Here is a 20,455-nt window from a genome sequence, read left to right as displayed (position 1 = left end):
CACTCGACATTTGAGCGCTGATATTCTTCAATGGTAAAAATGATCAACTAGTGGCACTCACACGACAACTTCAATAAATAATGGATGGTTTAGGGGAGAAGACTAGATGACCATCAACATGCGTGTTGATAAAGGTAAAATGTGAGTAGCAGACCAAGATGAGGGCGAGCAGCATTGCTTGAGTATATTATTTTTTTCTCGATCATCATTTGCTTTGTGTGAACCAAAATAATGAAAAAACACACAGGCATAAACTGCGATTAAAAAAGAGTGGTTAGATCTAAGAAATGTCTGTGAATCATATTTTTTGACAATAAATACCAGATCAATATTATTAACTACAAGCATAATAATCAGCATAATTGTCATGTGACTGGAAGGACTAGTGTTGCATGCAAACACGAGACAAAAACCCACATTTCCAAATTGAAGAGCACAAACAATTCAGTGTTTCCATCACTATAGAGGACATAATAATGACATTAATTTCCCTCGAGCCTAACCACAACTTGCCTAACTTTATCTAAAAAAAAAAAATCTGATTTATGGGTGGTGAGTCACCACAATCAGAATTTTCAGATTTATCAATGTGTAACGCAAGAACATGCACATATGCGCGCACACACACACAAGAAATCCAGCTGGCTAATTAAAAGGCAGAGGGAAGGTGAGGGAAACCATGCACCAGCGTTTCCGTTAATAAGCTAGGCTCCAGCAGCATGAGCAGCATGAGCAGCATGAGCAGCTAGCTGGAGGTGAACACTAGAGGGTATTAGGTGTGTGTGTGCATGATGTTTTGTGGGGGTAATGGGGGGGCAGATAAAAGCGATGGGAGAGACTGTGTTTGAAGAATGAGAAGAGAAAATGCTAAAGACATCCCCACGCTGAGGCCGTCCACCCATCTGGATTCCCTGCTACAAATGCATCTTGACAGTAAAAGGAAACATCTCTCTATCAATGTAATGAACACACAACACAGCAGAACAACAACGCTGCAAAAGTAATACAAACCAACATTTCTGCATTGTGTGAAAACATGAGGGTGTTGTATGAAGAAGGCATGTTGGTGGATGTGGATGTTGGGGGCGGGAAAGAGATGATAAAATATTGATCTAGCTTTACAGATTTATATTTCATTCTCTTTCGCGGTCTGGTATTTGCACATGGATATGGATCCCACAGGAGCCACAATTAAATTGGCCAAATGACAGTCACTCGGCCATATCGAAACCTTCTGTTTTTTAAAGCAGGGGAATGTTGTGCTTTGCCAAGCGAAGGTAGGTACAGCTGTGGCTGAGTGCGCTCTTAAACACACACTCACACAGATAAGAGACGAAATTACTGATCTTGACCCCACTTTTATTGTCTCGGATTCAAAGATAATAGTCCTGATGGTTGGTCATATCTGCTGTTACCAAAAACACAGATTAATAACCCTGCAAAAATTCTATTTTTAGCGAGGTTTTTTTTTTTTTTTTTTTTAGCACATCACATTAACTAGCTGTTAGCCAATTTCTCAAATTAATCACCAGAACTAATCTGATTCACTGGCAGTGTGACATACTGATAGCACAGGAGAGCACACTTGTTCATTTGTGACCTATGGACCCTCCAGCTCGTAGATAGGTGACGCCAGAGGGCCCGAAGCTTGCTAATTCCATTAGTCTTCAGGGGACACATTCACAAAAGGATTGACTGTCACTAAAGGTCAAACTACGGTTAAGGGCACTCGTGACAGCTTCCACGCTGTCTGCTACATCACTCTCGCTACATCACACATGCACGTGTGCGCGGACACACACACACGCACACACATACACACACCTCTACTGTACGAGCAGCAACAAGATGCAGAGCTATGGGGAATTGCATGGGGTTAACTAATGATACACACAAGATGGAGTAGTGATTTGGCTTGTGAAAAAGCCTTTTTTTTGTCTGAGCTGTGGGTAGTCTATGCAGTGGTGCCAGGCTAAATGGGAGATCATTTGCGGTTAGTCTTAAGACCCAGTATACATTCCCTCAAATGTCCTTACTTCGAGAGTATCTTAAGGTTTGTGGGTTATATATGCGTGCATGTGTATGTGTGTGTGTGGCCACATTTATGCAGTCTGTGTATTTTTTCCAAGCCAGTTTGCGGCAATACGACAGCCACTGTGGCAAACAGTCGAGAGGAAGAAATCAGAAGAGCCACAAAGTCAAACTGAATCCCACAGTCTCCACTGGAGTTGGTGGAAAATTTGAGTATTCAGAAGGCTGATATTCTCAGACGTAACACTTAAAAAGAAATCTGTGTGTAAAGAAATGGCTGAATATTGGTGAGGAAAATTAAGAGAGAGCAGGAAATTGGCTGGTTCTTGGATACTGTTGGCCATGTCCTCCACATGACCCCTGGTCCAACCCCACACTTTTGTCACAGCACTGCTCCCCTGTGACAGGATGTCAGCATTGTTCTGACACAGAAGCAGACCCTCCTGCCCTCTGATATATAAACACATGAATATAAACTCGAGTTGTGGAGAAAACTAAAGTGGTGGCACGCTGGGGGAGCAGGGCACTGTGAATGGATTTTAATGTACTCTAAATCAGAGCAAAGCCTTGAAGGCTTTCTGCTTATTTCTGTGCTCAAGTCAAATCTCCACAGGCATAGCTATGTGATGTCTGCCGTAGAAGGGAATCAATTCTTTAGAGACCTTGTGGTGACAGGAAAGGAAATCACAGTGGTGTTTGAAAGTAATTTCAGGATGGGTTTGAGGTAAACATCAAGGCATGCCATTTATAAGAGCCTCTAAGCTTGCAAAACGAGGGGCATAATGCTTGCTTAGTGTTTACGTCTTTACACTAATAGCCTTGAGGAGTGGTTAAATTCATTCCGAGTGAACAAGCAACCTCACTCCGTTTCCATCGAGAAACACTATTTGAATCTGAACTAGGTAAGATTTTTGGCTATATTGTCATGACATATTCGATGAAAAGGAAAACGTTACCTCATCTCCTAGGGGAAATGAAAATACACAAAGGAGTACACGTTTGGTCAATGGAGCTGAAACTAGAAATTTACAGAGGGGATCTTGCTGTGTTAACCCACTAGATTGATTACAGCTGGTTGGAATGACATCAAACTAATAATGAATTAATAAAAAAAATGCATTTTAATCAACCTATCTTTCAGAAGCCAACTTGCTGTTGTCATGGCTTCTAGTTGATTCTGACACAGTGCCAAATAAAGCACAGCTTGCCGGGCCCCAGCTGCATGACAGCATTCAGCGGGAAGCCGGGTAGTCAATCCAAGGACGTTGCACTCCTTGGTCATTCAAGGATGTTTTGACGGCATGTGGATACGAGCTGGACAAATCAGGTCTGACATGTGACAGTATATGGTGCAACACTTTTTTATGACAGGAAGAAGAAGACCTTTTCAGTTTGGGAAGGTGTGGAAAGAGAGCAGAGGAGAAATGGCGATATCAGAGGAGAAAAGAGATAAAATTACACAGGTTAAGGTTTAAGAGAGCTAGATCATATTGATCTACAGCAGAGCTGTTGCTCGGAGCATGCTGACACAAAGAAAAAAATGAAGCCAGTGTCAGCACCGCACAGTTCTCATGGAGACACTTTTGCACACCACCCCTAATCCATTCAACAACAGTAACTCATGCTTGAACAAAATTTCGCTGAAATTGATTCATGCCTGCTTACAAATGCTGCTTTGTTTTTGTTTAGGCAAACGTGAGTTTTAAAGACCAAGGAGGATGTTGAATTGCTAAAGACAATTTGTATTGATGTGAGTGAGCATTGCTTTATCAGTCGAATATGAACTTCAACATCATCTGTTCCTGTAATACACATCAAAAATGGAATAAACAGTATCATCCCCCTGTGTCAGTTAAAAATGAAACTCCTAGGTTTTATCTTTGTAACATTATATTTCAAAATGCCATAGCTTGGAGTGTCTCCGTGTTCAGACTTCAGTACTAGAGTTGGCTTCTTTTTATCACACGGTACAATCAGGTTGGGAAGCGGGTCTTCATTTTCATGGTGGCATAATCATCTTAAGACAGAAGGGCTTCTCGTACTTTGTCTTCATTTTGTGATTTATTAGACATATGAGAAGCAGATGTTACAAAAATGCATCTCTATATTAGATGAAATGGATAGTGATCAACTAATGAATCGGTCACAATATAGCTCGAAGCCGCACATCAAAAAGTTATAAATTGGTTTGATGTAGTCTACGATTTCTTGTTTCTTTAAATTTAATTAACTTGAATAGTTTGGCCATAGATACAGTATGTGGAACTAAAATGTTATTCACTGAATGGATGAGAAATATTTGACAGAAGCCACTGCTTATCTCTCACCTGTAGTTTAAAAAGCCAACAAAAACCATCGCCCATTCCAACGCATGCCATCAGACTCTATAATACCGGTTGAGTAAATTTGCAATGACATGCTATGTAACTAAAGGACCTCAAACTCAATGCACAAATCCCTTCTCCCCTCTGCGCTTTTATTCCGTAAATGTAATTACAAGCTTGGCACGAGTGTTGCAGGTGGTGACTGTGACGGGAGCAACCTGCAGCATCCAGCATGAGCTGTACACCTGCACTTGGTGGAACTTGAAGGCAAGTGGAGCACCTCCAAAGTGCCTTCACGCTTCACTGAAGGAACCTCCAAGCTCTAGCAGAATAACCCAAATCTTTCAACATCACCGAGCTCTTCTATTTATCACCAAGAAGAGAGAAATTCTCATGAAAAAGAGGATCCCACTTTGGGTTTTATCATCACATAAGCAAACACATTATTCATACATGCACACATAGCCCATGCACAAAAAGTGCCTATCAGCAGCTTCTACTGTGACATGACTTCAAGACCATGACGTGAACTCAGCATAGCATGATAGAAATTAAATCCCTGTGACATTCATCTTCAAGTTGTCCCATATAAGAAATATATGCCTATTTGGAGGTGTAGAGAGGACTACGTATGTCCCCATTTTAAATATCATGTGCGCATGTTTGAACAGAGGGTTAGGGTTAGGGTTAGGGTTGGGTTATAAAATGTGCGTTTTCGGACCGGACACAGAGCAGCGCTTGGTTGATGCTCTGCATTTGCTGGTTAATATGGTCGTCAGATAATCTGGTCGAGAAAAAAAAAAGATAAAAATCATCACCCGTACGGGTCAAGTTGTAGAAAAGCATTTGGTGCAGATAAAAAGCAAAGGGGGAATCAGAAAATAATAGCTTGCTTTTTATGTTTTGTGGGCGATACTGGACCACCTGCCAGCGCTGCCTCCGGCTGTGAGCGCACGCCACCAGACTCTGATTGACAGGGAGGGTAAATAGTTGCTGGCAGGGCCCCTGATTGCATCTCTTGCCCTTGGCATAACAGAAGACATCGTGGAAGAGTGATAGTTACAGCCCCACAACCACAAATTATTTTGGCATATCGTCTGAGCCACCTGAGATGCACGTATGTTTAGAGTAACCTGTGCCCAGAAAACCCAAACACACATTTGTCACTGCTACTTTAACTCAAGTCTTTAGGAGGAAGAGCTGGCAGCAAATCCTACGAGAGGAAGATACACAAAGTGTTAAGGTTAGCATAGAGGAAAATGTTTACCAAACAGTCGTGCAGGGATGTTGTAAGAATTTGAAGGGCTGATTTTTCTGGAATGCCAGTTGTTCTAGGTCACAGAATGTAAGATGTGGGATTTACCAGTGTAGGAGGAACAGTTGGCTCCCATTGACTTTCTCCGCAAGAGGAAACTTTGTATGCTTTAGGAGAGCTAAATAGACTCATCTGACTTAAAGCAGCAGTACAGCACCAATTGAATTCATTTTATACCAGGCGTAAGAAAATGAGGAAAACTCCAGCGTGGCTTCCTTTGTTTTTCATTGGCAAGGGGGAATGGTGCAATCGATGTCGATGTTTGCACAACCATTACAAGGCAGGATGCAGGCTTCGCTGCCATGCTATGCGATTAACCCATCAGATTTGGAGGGACCAATCAAAGGGAGTCAAAATGAGAAAGGAAAACAGAGGGCGATGAAATAGAGCCAACATCAACAATCATTATATGACTCGTTCTACATCTGCTGCTTCAAACTGATGAGGTCTAATTTATGTTGAAGTATGACAAGTCTCTAGAATGTCACTTAGAAAGCAGTATAGCGAATGGGCACACTGCTTTATTGAGTTAAATATTAGATCGTTTATGAACCAATCACCCACTTTTCTCACTTTTGTTAGTTCATCTTTGTATCGTGTCCAAAGCAAAGCAAAACATCTTTGGAGTGAAATAGAATTGAGATTGTGAACCAACAATACAAAAGAATGTATTTTCCGATAGTGATAGTATGATTCTTCTCAAATAAAATTATCAATCAGAAAGGAATTAGTTTCTTTGTAAGTCAGGTTCCACACAAAAACAACATTGGTTAAAATAATCTCAACATGGAATTTTATTTGTCGACACTGCTGTTTAATGTTTGCCGGCAAACGCATTGCTGTGCATATATATATATATATATATATATATATATATATATATATATATATATATATATATATATATATATATATATATATATATATATATATATATATATATATAGCAGGCAATAAACAAGTGGAGTACACGCGAGAGACAAGCTGCTACCAAACTCATCATCTCTGAGAATGTGAGATTGTGACACAGTCCATATAACAGCCATAAAGACAATGCTTGCATCTCTTCGGAGCTGCAGGCGTTCACAAACTGTGCACAAATACAAAGGCAACAGTGGAAAGGTCCCTTTTGTCTGCTCAGCACTGATGAAACGCTACCCACAGCGAACTTCAATCACACTGGAAAATGAGTTGGAGATATGCTGTAACCCCGACAGTGTCATTAAGCCTGTCACTCTGTCCCCCGGAGTGCGGGGAAGGGAGAAACACCACTGGCCTCCACAGCACATCATGAAGCCCTGAGCTAAAAAAAATGCTACAATCCCCCCCCTCCCTCCCTCTGTACTTCAGCTATCTGTCAGTCTGAAACCAACATAATGAAGATGTATAATTATTGCTTCTGCTTTATTTGTCCATAAACCCCCAAACGTCAAGCACTCAGACAATGGAATCACATCTCGCAGTCGATTGTATCAAATGCTTTTTAAAAAAGAAAGTCGAAATCCTACCATGTATATTGCCACACATTTAAACCAATGCAGCGCATACACAGACTTGCAGGCCGACGCACAATACATAGACCAGAATAAGGCTGCACATGCCACCAGAGAGTAGCGCGTGATTGGCCTCTGTGGAGCGACTGCTTCTCTCATCATTAACTCCTCAGAGGATCACACTACTCTAATCATGCTAAGCCTCTCTGAATGGCGATGAAGTCAAAAACGTGGCCACGCACACATTCACAGTGGCTCAAATCATTAGACAGAGACACACACACCCTGCACATCTACCTCATCAACAGTGGCAAAAAAAAAAGTTGCAGCCTGTAAATGTCGAGACTAAATAGGCACCGGATGAGAGACTGCTATGAAGGAGTTTCATTTTAGGGACATTATAAAGCTGTTACTTGTAGGGGAATATCCTCCACATTACATTAACATCTCGATTTCCTGTTAAACACTGAAACAGTCTTGGCGTCTAAATGGGGGGAATGTTTAATTAAAGTTTCATTTCAAAGTCACTTTTCACTGATTGCGGAACACAAAATTTTTTTTTTCAACCAAAGCAATCTTCAAAAAAATGGGCGCAAACCATAAAATCAAAGTATCCTCTCTGAGCCCGTCCGTGATTGAAACATGCAAGTAGCAGCAGTAATTTCTATATTAGGTATCTATTGCACTTCCTGAAGTGACACCTCTGCAGTGGGTGTGAAAGTCAGACGGTGAAGGCTGCATCGGCAATTTACTGTAAATAGAAATGATCACGTCGCATTATGCTATCATCAAAAAAGCCTTGTAAGTCTTACATCACAGATTTTATTTAAAGATCTGCTTCCACAGAAATCAAAGGACATTACCACAAACGTACATAACCATTGTTGTTACAACCCAAAAAAAAAATAGTACAATATGGATCTGGTTTTGGCAGCCATTAGACCACTGGACAATAGAAATGAAAAATCTTTCAGTGTGTCCGTGTGTGCGAATGTATGTGGAGCAAAATGTGGCACCGCGAAGGAACCAAGTCCTTCCCATCAGAGCTTGCCACAAGCTGCAATTAAATCTGATGACAGCACCAGCAATAGCTACTAAATTTTCCGAAGTGAACTGCGCGACAATAAAATACCCGGGAAGACTTTGCCTCAGGTCTCGCGAATGAATATTTTACAATCTCTGTGCCACATGGCTTTATTCTGTATTTTAGATAGGACACTGGTGTGAGTCAGAAGTTTTAGTTTGTGAGTGAAGTACATGGTCAAGTATATTTAGAAAAAAAACCCGTAGGCCTCTGTCCTAGTTCTTTCATTTCACTCATTTGGGGTCTCGTATTTTCAGGCAATTTTATTGCTTTCTCAGAGCTTATTCCGCAAAGACACATTCCATCTCCTCATAAAGTGAGAAGGCTCCCATCCAAGAGAGATTGGAGAAGGGCTCAATATTATGCCACAGAGACAAGAATGCTGACACTGCCTTAACATGGGACAATAGCTAAACGGAGTGTTGAGAGGCGGAATGAGAAAGGGAATGAAAGCATATCTTAGTGTATATGTATTGTTTGGAGGCTTGGACTGAGCTAGACTAAGCAGCTATAATTCCGCTCCTTGGCGCAATGTCAGGAGCTTTGGAAAGGGCCTTTTCCTGAAAATGCATAAATGCCGTCCGTCTCTGACATCCCAGTGTGTGCTGACACTATGTCTAATGCGTACTTGGAGCTCCACTGACCTCTTGCCTTGGCACTCATGGTTCTCTTTTTTTGTAAGAGCAAGTCTCTTTTGACATGAGTTCAGTTCCTATTAAAATGTTAAAGAAAAAAGACAAGAAAGAGGACTTTTCCCATATGGTTTAAAGGGAGAAAAAGAGAAATGCTGAGCCACCTGTGGTTTTCTCTTTTTCTACAATTGTCTAGATCGCAAGACGAGCCCGTATGCATAAATTGACTTGAGTAAAGTCGCCATGACTAATCACAGGCAGAAATGGCTGTGATGAGTGAAAACAGGGTTGAATCGGGGCAGTGCCCAGAGGACATTGTTGCCTATACTGCGGACTAGTCCAATAACCTTTGCCTCTGACTCCTGATCATTAATTACCATGCAGCCTTTTCTGCATAATGACATATAGGCTATGCCCTTAAAATATACCTATACAACAGACCGAAAACAAAACAACATTTTTGATGTCTTGAATGTAAATGTGCATAATCCTTCATGATGAGTTGTAATTTGTTTACTCGTCGGCGATGGCATATCGAACATCTGGCTTTTTAAAACGGTTCTAGTTACATATGGTGTAGACAGAGCCCTAAATAAGTCTTTTGCAATTACTATTTAGGGATTTTTATTATTTATTTTCTGGGAAATATGTTTACTCAGAGGTACTGACATAATTCATGAACAGAGGATTTCATAATGCATGACCCCAAAAGATTTCATGTTGAGGTTTGCAATGAGATGAAATCCCGATAGTCCAATCTTAAAGGCTTTTGTCTCGGGGTGTACTTCATTTCATTTAATACCACTGAGCTACAATTAGGACGAGCTGCTGCTAAACAAACTCAATGCACTCCTTACAATCATTCGTCCGTCACTGGAGACACTATTAAAGAGCCCACTCATAATTCTAAACACATCCAATACATGTACACACGCATTAGTTACTGCCCTCTTTTTTCCTCACCCTTTCCTTCTTTTTATTCATACCGACCGGCTGTGACTTTTTCCCTCCATCCAAGTGCAACATCTCTTTCCCTTACTCTCTCTCTCTTTCCCCTTCATTAAAATGGACTTCCTAAAACCTCCATTCATCTTGCTGACAGCCTTTCTATCGATTGGCTTGGCGAGAGGGATGCAGCTTTAAATGGCTCTTCGGCCATTCTGGACGGGGACTGGGCTGGGCTGGACAGAGGACAAAGGGGTGGAGAAGGCACTCTTGGGTTTAGCTGAAGTAGGGAGTCAGAAATCTATTTCAGTTATTGGTGAGTAACATTTAAACTGCCCTGAGGCTAAGGACCAGAATTCACATGAAAATGACTCACCGGCTCAGTACTCAGGATTAGGCCGATGAGATCAGAAAATGAATTAATCTCACACTTTAAAAGCAGACACTTTAGTTCTCCTCCCGGCGTCACTTGTAGGCTGTTCCAAAAGTGTCCTGAAAGCGAGCTTTATGCGACCACTCCAAACATTTGTTTCACTTGGCGACACAGATGCAATTTGTTACATTCAAAACCATGTGAACTAGCGCTCTGCTGGAGTGCGTTTCATCGGCCTCCATCCGTTATCATCAGACAACATGAAAAAAAGAGCGGGCACATTTTGTCTCATCCCTCTAACCGTGCAACATCAAATCTACCTGTCGGGATAGAGGAAAACACTTTTGTTATCTATAACGATCAACATTGTTTCGGTTGCTGTGTAAATTTGGAAGCTGTTGGACCGCTGTTGGCCAATCGTGTGCAATACCAAATGATTTATTGGCTCTCGTCTGTAACCATATAGTGCACCGTGGCGGAAAGTGAATGGTCTGCTCCGACTGTGTCACTCTTAATTTGTCATCTAATCTGTCCTTCAGCATTCCCATTGATTATAAGAGGAGGTGAGAAAAAAACACGGTCTGATATTATAACATGAACTACTTAGAGCGGACTTAACAGTGTGCCTCATGTTTCTTGTGCAATAACTCGTGATCAGTAAAAGTCTGTACAGATTGGAATAACTGAAATGTCTTCTCTTCTCAAAACATTCCAATTGCTCGTGAAGAAGGAACATCAAATTGAGTGCAATAATCTGCAAATTCTACAAATTGCAGAAAAACACGTAGATGTTCCATTTATATAGACAAAAGAGCATGTAAACATACCACTCCTTGTTTCCCAGTTGTGTTCATGGCCCAGGGGTTGACACTAGCTGTCCATCCTTCATGATTCATGGTTAAGCGAGCTGGCCATAGAGGTGTTCTGAACCAGTAGGTCGAGCAGGCGGTGGCTCATTAATAATACGATGTGGGCCGGGAACACTGCATCATGTATACTTTGGAATCTCTGTCTAGTACGTATTGTCAGCTTCTTTTTCATGGTTGCTTTACGAATATTTGTAGTATCACTACAGATCTACTCCACTCATGCCCTCACCAAGAATTTCAGTTAAATTGCCATCAAATCCCAATTTTTAATCAGCCAAGTATTGGGTAGCAAGAGAAAGAGACAGTGGTGCCCATTTTCCCTTGTGCCATCCTTTATTAGTGTTAGTCCTGTGAAAGAATGAAAAGGCACACGTCCATGTCCTAATGACTCTTTAATGATCTTCTCCTCTACAAGCTTGCTGACATACACTGACAAACTGTGACCCTGTCAAGAGGAACACCCACTGTTGATCATTCCGTATTTAGAAGTTCAGGACTGCTATTGCACGAGCTGAGTTTCAACAGGATCCACGCAACCTCAACCTCGCCAACAGATAAACAAGAGTGATAAAACGGTTTGTGTCACTTTGTTAGGAGCAAAGTTTGCATACAGCAGATGGACTGAGTGCAAGTGGATAAACAATTCCAAAGCTAAAAATGGGACTGCTGGTAGGAGGCAGAATGAACTGAGAAAGAAAGTTTCTGCCTCTTGTACTTTTCCCTGATTGTGATTCACATTACAATTTGGGGTTGGGGGAGTCAGCTGGCGAGTCTTTTGAACATCACACGAGACATAATTAGAGACTGCACTGCCGTCAGCCCAGCTCAGTTTCTCCTAAAAAGTCACACTCAAAATTAGGGGGTTACCTCCCTCTTGTTCAACCTACTATTTAAGATGAAAACATCAGCGGCATACAAACAGGACGGCTTGACGTTTTAAAAAGAAATGCAGTTTAACAGCTTTGTTTCACATGAACCTTTTTTAATGATGTTGACTTGTCTTGGAGGAAGAAAAGTCAAAACAGCAACACAAGACCAAAGATGTCTTTGGAAGTGTGATTGTGTTGATAGCTGCCGAAGATAAATCCAAAAGGCTGCGAGTTAAAGGAATACGAACTTTTCGCAAGTCATGACCTCACCGGTTAGGCCCGCAGCACACAGTCAAGGCTGACAAAGCGCTCACTCTGAGCCTTAACACGCCTCTCTACTTCTTGAATTCTCATCCTGTTTCCTTTTAAAAGCTTGCACACATCCTTTTTTATTTCTCGGTGAAGTTTGTGCTAATCTGTCAAAGTTACAAATGTTTATTTTAAAAGCACCGTTGGTCAAATCAGGCCTGTTATTCTGTTGTTGGAGCCATATAAGATCTTAGTGTTTGAGGAATTAGGAAGCAATTTACAATTTATTTTGGAATCTGCTTTAGTAGAACAAGATAAGGCAAGGTATGTTTTAGCTACTAACCTGGAAATTTCAATTGTAAACGACACATTGATATTGGAGCGAAAACAAACCATAAATTAGCTACATTGTTTCAAAAGTCTTTCATTCTAAAAGGAAGAGCTGTGGAAGAACGGTCCTTGAGGTTTGCTGTTCATATACGTGACTAATGTCTTAAAAACGGAATTCTCTCCTTGACATGCCAGTTAAAGCAACAATTTGGTGGATTAGAATTGCACACACCAGCTCTGCGAGGTTACTGAGTTTAAGTTCTGCCACAACCTACAAGAACAGGGATGGGAGACCAGGGCTAAAAAAAAGAGGGGAAAGGGAGGCGGAGTTTAGGAGAAAAAAAATTCAAAATGTGAAAACAAATATTGAAAGAAGAAAAAAGGGGAAAATCTGTGACTATGTAAGGGTCAACTGTAGTGTTAAATTGTAACATGTGCCCCCACCCTTAGTAGCAATGATGAAAATCTGTGGCCCACTCCACAATTTCAGTTGCCCATCCCTGTACTAGAATTTAAATGTAAAGTGCAACTATTACAATTTATGAAACAATTGTTTACTTCACAGTGCACAATTCCCCCAAATCTTACATTTCATCTTACTGTACTGGACAGTAATCTGTGCCACTGGTCTCAGACTCTTTGTTCTCCACTGGAAGGTAGACATGTTCTGGAAATCCAGTCAGAAACAACATCCCACCTCCGGCCTCTAGGAAGTGACCTCAACCGCAAAAAGGCCAGATAAAAAGTCCACAGCAGAAACAAAAACACCGACTCAGCCGTAATGAGCTATCCGCCAGGCTCCAGTGTGTACGGAGCGAGGCCAGGTGGTGTGACACACATATGACTCTGATTAGGGGGGCTTTCGGGGGACGAGAGGGAGGGAGGGAGGTTGGGCTTGTACTTGGCCAAGCAGGACATTACATGATTCAACTGTTCAAGAGCACCACTTTTCGACAATATCTCAGCATGGGGTGCAGTGTGCGGATCGCTAAGAAGCTACATGTGCGTACTGGCCTCACCGGTGTGCTATGCAGATGAAAAAAAAAATCGGAATTTTACTGCTACAGACAAAGGACCTTGCATACGTTACTTGAGCACTCACAAGGCCCTCAATCTAAACTTGGACATCCATAAATCATACTTCTGTCTGCAAATACCCTAAAAATGTGAAATGGGGAGATGTCGAGGAGACCTCTGATCTACTTTCTGAAATGTTTTGTCCTGCTGCTTTGTTCCGACTTTGACTGGACTGTTTAAATGCCTCATGATATCAGCAAGGACAAACAAGCAAACTCCACTGCCTGGTCGGAAGGATAAGGAATGAAGGGGAAATGGAGGCCATTCTTCTCTTCGGCTGATGGCAATTGTGTTGGAATACAAGCACCTGTCAGCTCCCAACAATGACCACAGAGGCCGACAGACAGGATGGAGGACGTCACAGGACAGTCTTTGTTTTCTCTCGATGTGTAATAAACTTCATTTGAGTTACATCCTCAAATAGACCTTTATTTACTGCTACATCAAACATCTAAATGCAGTTTACATATCTGCGTTTAGGTTTTGCAAGGAGAAAATGGCCATCAAAACGCTCCGTTCTTGAAATGCATCCCTCTTTCAATGTGACCTTCATTTCCACTCAATTTCCTTTTCTTAAATAAACAAAGAGCAGTGGCATTTGTGTGTCCTTCAGGACAAAAACGAAGGCAGATGACAAGTACAGCACAATCCCACACAAACCGCTGATAAGACCCTGGAAAAATGCCGCCATCTTTCGTTATTATCTTGTAAAGGTAGTTTTCTTTTTTCATTTCAAAATGTACCGCTATGTGTGCGCTTCTTACCTCTCTGTCTTTCAGCTTCATGGCGAGGACCAGCTGGTTCCGATGGTTGGTCAAAGCCTCACGATAGTTTCCCTTGGAGAAGAATGCCGAGCCTAAATTCCCATGAGCACGACATTCCCCTGTTTGGTCACCTGGAGATAAATTTGATTCATTATCCTCAGGGCAGCAGGTGATTACAAAGCAGACTGAGTTGCTGAACATTTCGAGCCATCAGTGTTCAACCATGGTGTGACCCTTAAGGGGAAAATGGATGGCGCACATTCTCCACAGTAGAATAGTTTTCCTGACAGCTAGTAGTGTTAAACTCAGCTCTCCAAGGTTTAAATGGAAACGTCTTATTTCATCTTAACAGAGAGGCTTCACACACATGTTCCAAATAAACAAAAGTTGCACATGAACTATGGTAGAATCCTAGTTTGACATCTGCAAAGGCTTTGTTTGCTTGGTCATATTAGATTAGTCCTTCATTTCTTCCTCAAAACAACAATAAAGACCTTTTGGATGGATGTAAAAGAAAATTGTATGAGCCATTCAGTAAAATCTGGAGCACTAGCTCTGCCCTGGGAAGATTGAAATTTCGGGGGATTAACAATTTTAATATGAGTATCTCACTGGTAGCAAAAGTTCTGAATCTCCTCACATATTTTATTGTACTCATAACAACTACAAAAAATTATCTTTGAGTTAGGTTATTTTTTTAGAATGCTTCATTTCTTTTTATTGCATTATTTTTTAATGTGTTGCTTCTCCTTATGTGTTGTTAATGTGGCATTGTTGAAGGTTTATGGTTACCATAACATCTACACTAATTTCCGTTAGCCATTTTTATTGTACAATACTATGTGAGCAATAAGACAGCCGACTTTAGTTTGAAAAAAAAAAAAAAATATATATATATATGCCTCGGTTGAACATATTGGCCTTAAAATACTATACATTTAATGATTAATTTGAATGACTAGTATCCCCAGCAATAAACAGGGGTTCAATGTATTGTACTAATGTACAGATTATTGAAACTCTTTTTGTAAAAAAAAAAAACATGAATTAAGGCCCTGGTGTCCATTGAAGATTTCAAATTGTGTCAATTGCTACAGTTCCCAGTCTTCTTACCTAAGGTCTTGGCCACGTCCAAGTCCTGCTGCATGTAGCCTGTGCTCTTCTCGGTATTGCCCAGGGACCAGTGGGCGCTGCTGAGAGCTGAGAAGACAGAGCCGCGCAGCTTGAGGCTGCAAGTGCCGATCTTCAAAGCTGCTTCGAGAACTACAACAGAAGCTGTGTGGTGTCCAGCTGTCAGCAGCTCCTGGCCGATCACAGACACCACCACAAAAGGACTTTTGTCCAGCTTCATCTTTTGCAGCTGTTGATAAGTTGGCTCTAGAGACTCTGCAAGAGGAACAAGAGTGAGACCGGGATTAGACGCAGAATGTGAAAAAAGCGACCAAGATATAACCTTTTGCTGAGATGCTGATTGACAACAATATCTGGCTTTGTTACTTCTCTGGCAACTTTGTTGAATGTTTATGCTCAGTGATGTTGCCTGAAGTCAAATATTTTATTCTCGGTGAGTGTCTGACCATAAGCACACTTTGTGTCTTCACCAAAGGAGAGCTTTCACCGACACTTGACCTAAATAATTTTCAAATGCCTCAAACCCAAACTGACAACTGCAAAGCCAGGCACGTTACAATAGTATTGCGAACAATAAAAATAAGGTTTGAACAATTGTAGGAATAAAGTAAATATGTGCTAATAAGAGAAGATAGCAGACTGAAGGAAAGTTGATGTATATGGTGCACAAGTCGTAGGGGGCATAGCAATGCAGAGCAGAGACACACAAGGTGACCTTTGAAGAGGTTGAAAATTCACACAATGACATAAATCAATGGTGGGCCGCATGGGATTGGGGATTCACAACCCCTTCAGATTGCATGCCCTCTGGCAGACACCAATATTGAACAAGCGGATCAGGCGTGGCTTGGAGGAACACAGCTTTTGTTTCAATTGCTTCTACTAACTGAGACATATCTACAAAAATATGTATTGTGTTTGGAGGAAGATTCATCATTATGGTCACGCAATGTATAGTGCACTGCCACAATGGGGACTGGGCCAGCCCACAAATGGGGAAAATAAGATGCTTTTTCCCCCTTCTTTCTAATCATTAGCACTTCAACAGCCCGTTATTGCAACTCCTAATAGGCCTGCTAGTTTGTTGGGAAATTAGCAAAGATGGTCAATTTTACTGTCCTCTTCACTACACGTACTTAATTTTCATCCTTGAAAGTCTGCTCCATGCTTTGCCATATACACTTGATCATTTGAATTCTTTGAAGCATTTGAGCTTCTTTGCTAACTGTTCTAAAGTCTATTTGATGGCCACACTGAAAATACTGAGATGGCTTTGAAAGCTCATGGGGTTTTCATACATAGTACAAATATGTGTTTTCAAATAAGTGAATTTGATACTCAAGAGGTCTAAAATGTTACTTTTTTGCACATAAGCGATTTTCAATAGTAATAGTAAGAAGTTGTTTCCTATGTGATTTTGTTTTGCAAATTTCAAACAGACTCCAAGATGATTTTATTTTAAAATTGACTGTGTTCAATGTCAGCAGTTCCATTGTAAATAGGCCAAAGTACGAAACATAGCGTTAGTCTTCCCATTGCATAACTATTTCCGCAATCCGCATCACTATTTCGAGGGAAAAAAAAAGCCTACTCAGGGTATTGGAACTCACCCAACCATTCCTGGAACACCACAAAGATGCAGATTCACTTACACACTCATACACAATGCAATGAAGAGTCTGAAGAACATTACTGTTGATGTACTTGGCATAATGTCATGCTTACAGAGAGAGGTGGCATATAAAAAGGCATTCATGGATTGTAATTGCCTTTAGAAGTGACACAGAGAGCTGCATCATAAATTAAACATGGAGAGAATCCTTTAGGGGGAAAATTGGTGTCATGACTGCTGCATTCGTGAACGCTGCTAGTTATGACTAGCCCTGAGTGTATTGTTTCTCACACAGGTGCTAAAACACCACACGCGTGAACACAAGCAGTCAAATGCTAAAGCTTTACAACCTTTATAATGACAATTCTGTAGAAATTAGCATTATGTATACTACATATAGTACTGCATAAGACAGAGCAACATTTTTGCATCTCAAATCATGAGAAAAAAGGAGGGAAAAACTGGCGGCAACAAGAAGAAGAAATTATCCTGGACTGTTAATTCTTTCAGAAAGATTTATTTTGATGACTGTAACCAATTGTGTGGTATCGCGCAGGCTCATCTATGAAAATTAGGTTATCAGTGATATATTACTGTTATCTCAAAGTGATTGTTTTAGGCAAATGAAAATCAGTGCAGTGAGACAAAGGGATCTCTAACACCTCAAAGCCGAGATGGTGGCGGTTTCTCACGAGCCCAATTAACAAAGAATGGAAACCTTGTCGCAATCTCACAAGGATGTTTAACTCCGCTCAATTATGCGGCGTCGAAAAAGGTGGCAGAAATTATTTTCACTCAAATCCTCAGGATGGGAAGGCCAAAGAAAAACTTCCAATTAAAATTAAGAAAAGTTTACACATTGAATGAATGAAAAGAACATGAACGATTGATTTTTTCATTTACTTAAGTTCATAAGAGCCGAGGTGAAGAACAGCATCTTCCTTTTATTAGACCATCTTTGGAAAGTAATTTGACTTGATTAAACTGTCTACAAAATTGAGATTCATGAGTAATTCCGATCTGTTTGTGATTAATAAAAAAAAAAAAAAAGAAAAGATGTATTGGAATGAAAACATAAGAATGTGCCACTTAAATTCTTTATATGTAATTTGAAAACTTCTAAACCCATGACTATTTGATCAGTTCTGATGCCCCCGTTGCAGTTTGAATTTAACTTCAGGCGGCTGGACTGGTAGAAAAAAACACCGCAGCATCCGTTTAAAAGACAATCATTTATCATAGCAAACGATAGAGGCAGTGGGTGGTGGCGGTGCCATGATGTGAAACATTCTTGTGACGGTTAATCTGGAGGGATCTTCTGTGCGGAAAAGACCCAAATTCCAGAGAAGCTGTGAAGATGTGTAAAACGCATATCAGGACCGAATCATGACACTCAACTCCTTCCAATTAACCTGTTGATCTGTGAAATGTTCCAAACAGGTGTTTTTCCAGCATTCCTCAACTTTTTAAGCCTTTTGTTGCCCCTGTCGCTGCTTTTGTTGGAAAGTGTTACATTTCATCAATTTCAAAATGAGATTAATTAAAAACATTAAATGACTGTAGTGTGCAATTACTATAATTATTATTATTATTATGTTCTATTTTTACTTATATATTTTAAACAAAGTTGCAACTTCATTGGAATTTCAGGGGAGCAACATTTGCTTTATCTGTCAATGGGCCTCTTTCAACATTTCTGGCCCTATAAATGAAAAGCGTCACCCACACAATTATAGCCTTACTCTAGCATTGTGATGGCCAACAGCTCGTTCTATGTTCCACATGGAAACATCATAGGGGGGAGAAAAATCTGCTACAACAATCAGAAAGGAATTGGAGGTGAGAGCCCTACTTTCCACTTGCGTGCGATTTCTTTGTTGTGGAAAATACTGGATGAGTCACATGATAGTGCAACAGCTGCTTGCATCTGGTACAATGAGCAGAGACCTTGATTCACACAAGGCCTGCGTGACAGAGAGAATGGGCTGAATTATAGATGACACATTGGTGTGAAACACATATGATGTTAAGTGTAACCAAAGAAAGTTTTAATCAACTCAGCCCATATGGAGTCCTTGAAAAATGTCTTGATGAATATCACTGATTCGAGTTGTTTTTAAATCCTTTGAGGAAGCTACAACTACAACATAATGGCATCTACAAAAAGACTAAAAAGATGCACAGTGCATTCCAAGCACTTTCAGAATAAAAAATAAATGAAAAAAAAAAAAAGCAGCGCTTTCTTGTCCAAATACAAACAACCTAGTTAAAATGCAGTGGAGACGAGAGTGTAGCTGTGTTTAAACTTACAACTGCTTTGAATGATTAAACGATTAAAGCGTAGTACAACTTTCATGTTGAATTAAAAATGAGTTCCAAGCCAAAGGAATAAATTATGGCTAATGCATTAAGGCCAATTCACCAATGTCTACAAGAGGCACGTTTTGATATTCGATTATACTGAGTATTTTTCAAATAAGTAGTTGCAAAGTTTTAATGTTTTTTTCATTCCAGTCAAAATGCATGGGTTAAGTAAGTAATATCCTGGGATTACGGCAGGATATGGTGCTACTCGCAATCTTTCACATATCAGCTGACGTTTGCCAACCAACACTGGTTATCCTTCCTGTTTACAGGCCTAACATTGATTAAAGTCCCGGTGTGCCGGCGGTCTCTCTGAGAGGATCACTGCTCTTAATCCTTCAACCTAGCAAACATCTCTTCAACACACCTTGGATGGGTTCCTTAGCTGGACGCGCCAAGCTGCGGGGAATACGATAAACAATTAAGAGATTAAAAGGCCCTGGTCCCCCCTACAGGGAGGACTCATTCCTGTCCATGGGCCTTCAATCTGGGCTTGCACCCAAGCTGTTTTCTTGTTTTGTTCCAGTTATGAGCTTGACGTCCCTCAAATTTATTCACTTAATAGTCTCTAAATACCTTCCTTGCAAAACAAAAAAAAACAAACGATAAAACTGAGGAAAATAATCTTACGAAAAAAAATTCATGCCACTGATCTCCTGGTTGAATTTCCATTTTGAGTGGTTAAACAAGGTCCCAGATAGGAACAGCTGCTGTTTACAGTTGAATTTGGAAGAGGGGATGCTGGTGCACTCAGTCCACATAGATCTGAAGCATATTAAATTCCACTGCAGTGGTCATCTGAAGCGGAACCATTGCCAGGTTTGTTTAGAGCCTCATTAGACTGCCTCACGCTGATTACTCATGCACAGTTAGGTCAGTGCAGTTGGATGATAATGATGCATAAACAGAAAGCACACAGTTTAGTCTAAATCTCGGCTTGAGCACACTATTTATAAATCCACTCAGCTCTAGGGAAACTGCTTTGTCAGGGCC

The 20,455-nt window shown here is 40.7% G+C and overlaps 1 protein-coding gene across 3 annotated transcripts in view; it reads right to left on the bottom strand.

Annotated features, from left to right (window-relative positions):
• LOC125965873 (tetratricopeptide repeat protein 28) overlaps positions 1 to 20,455 on the bottom strand; it is a 145,236-nt gene that overhangs the window by 31,692 nt on the left and 93,089 nt on the right. For all 3 annotated transcript variants that reach the window (XM_049716745.2, XM_049716746.2, XM_049716747.2), the window contains 2 exons: positions 15,469 to 15,741; positions 14,356 to 14,486 (listed from right to left, as the gene is read on the bottom strand). In XM_049716745.2, the coding sequence (XP_049572702.1) occupies positions 14,356 to 14,486; positions 15,469 to 15,741 (404 nt within the window). The remainder of the gene's footprint in view (positions 1 to 14,355; positions 14,487 to 15,468; positions 15,742 to 20,455) is intronic.

Source organism: Syngnathus scovelli, chromosome 3, assembly GCF_024217435.2.
Source record: "Syngnathus scovelli strain Florida chromosome 3, RoL_Ssco_1.2, whole genome shotgun sequence".
Classification (NCBI taxonomy): Eukaryota; Metazoa; Chordata; class Actinopteri; order Syngnathiformes; family Syngnathidae; genus Syngnathus; species Syngnathus scovelli.
This window is presented reverse-complemented; position numbering and strand designations above follow the sequence as displayed.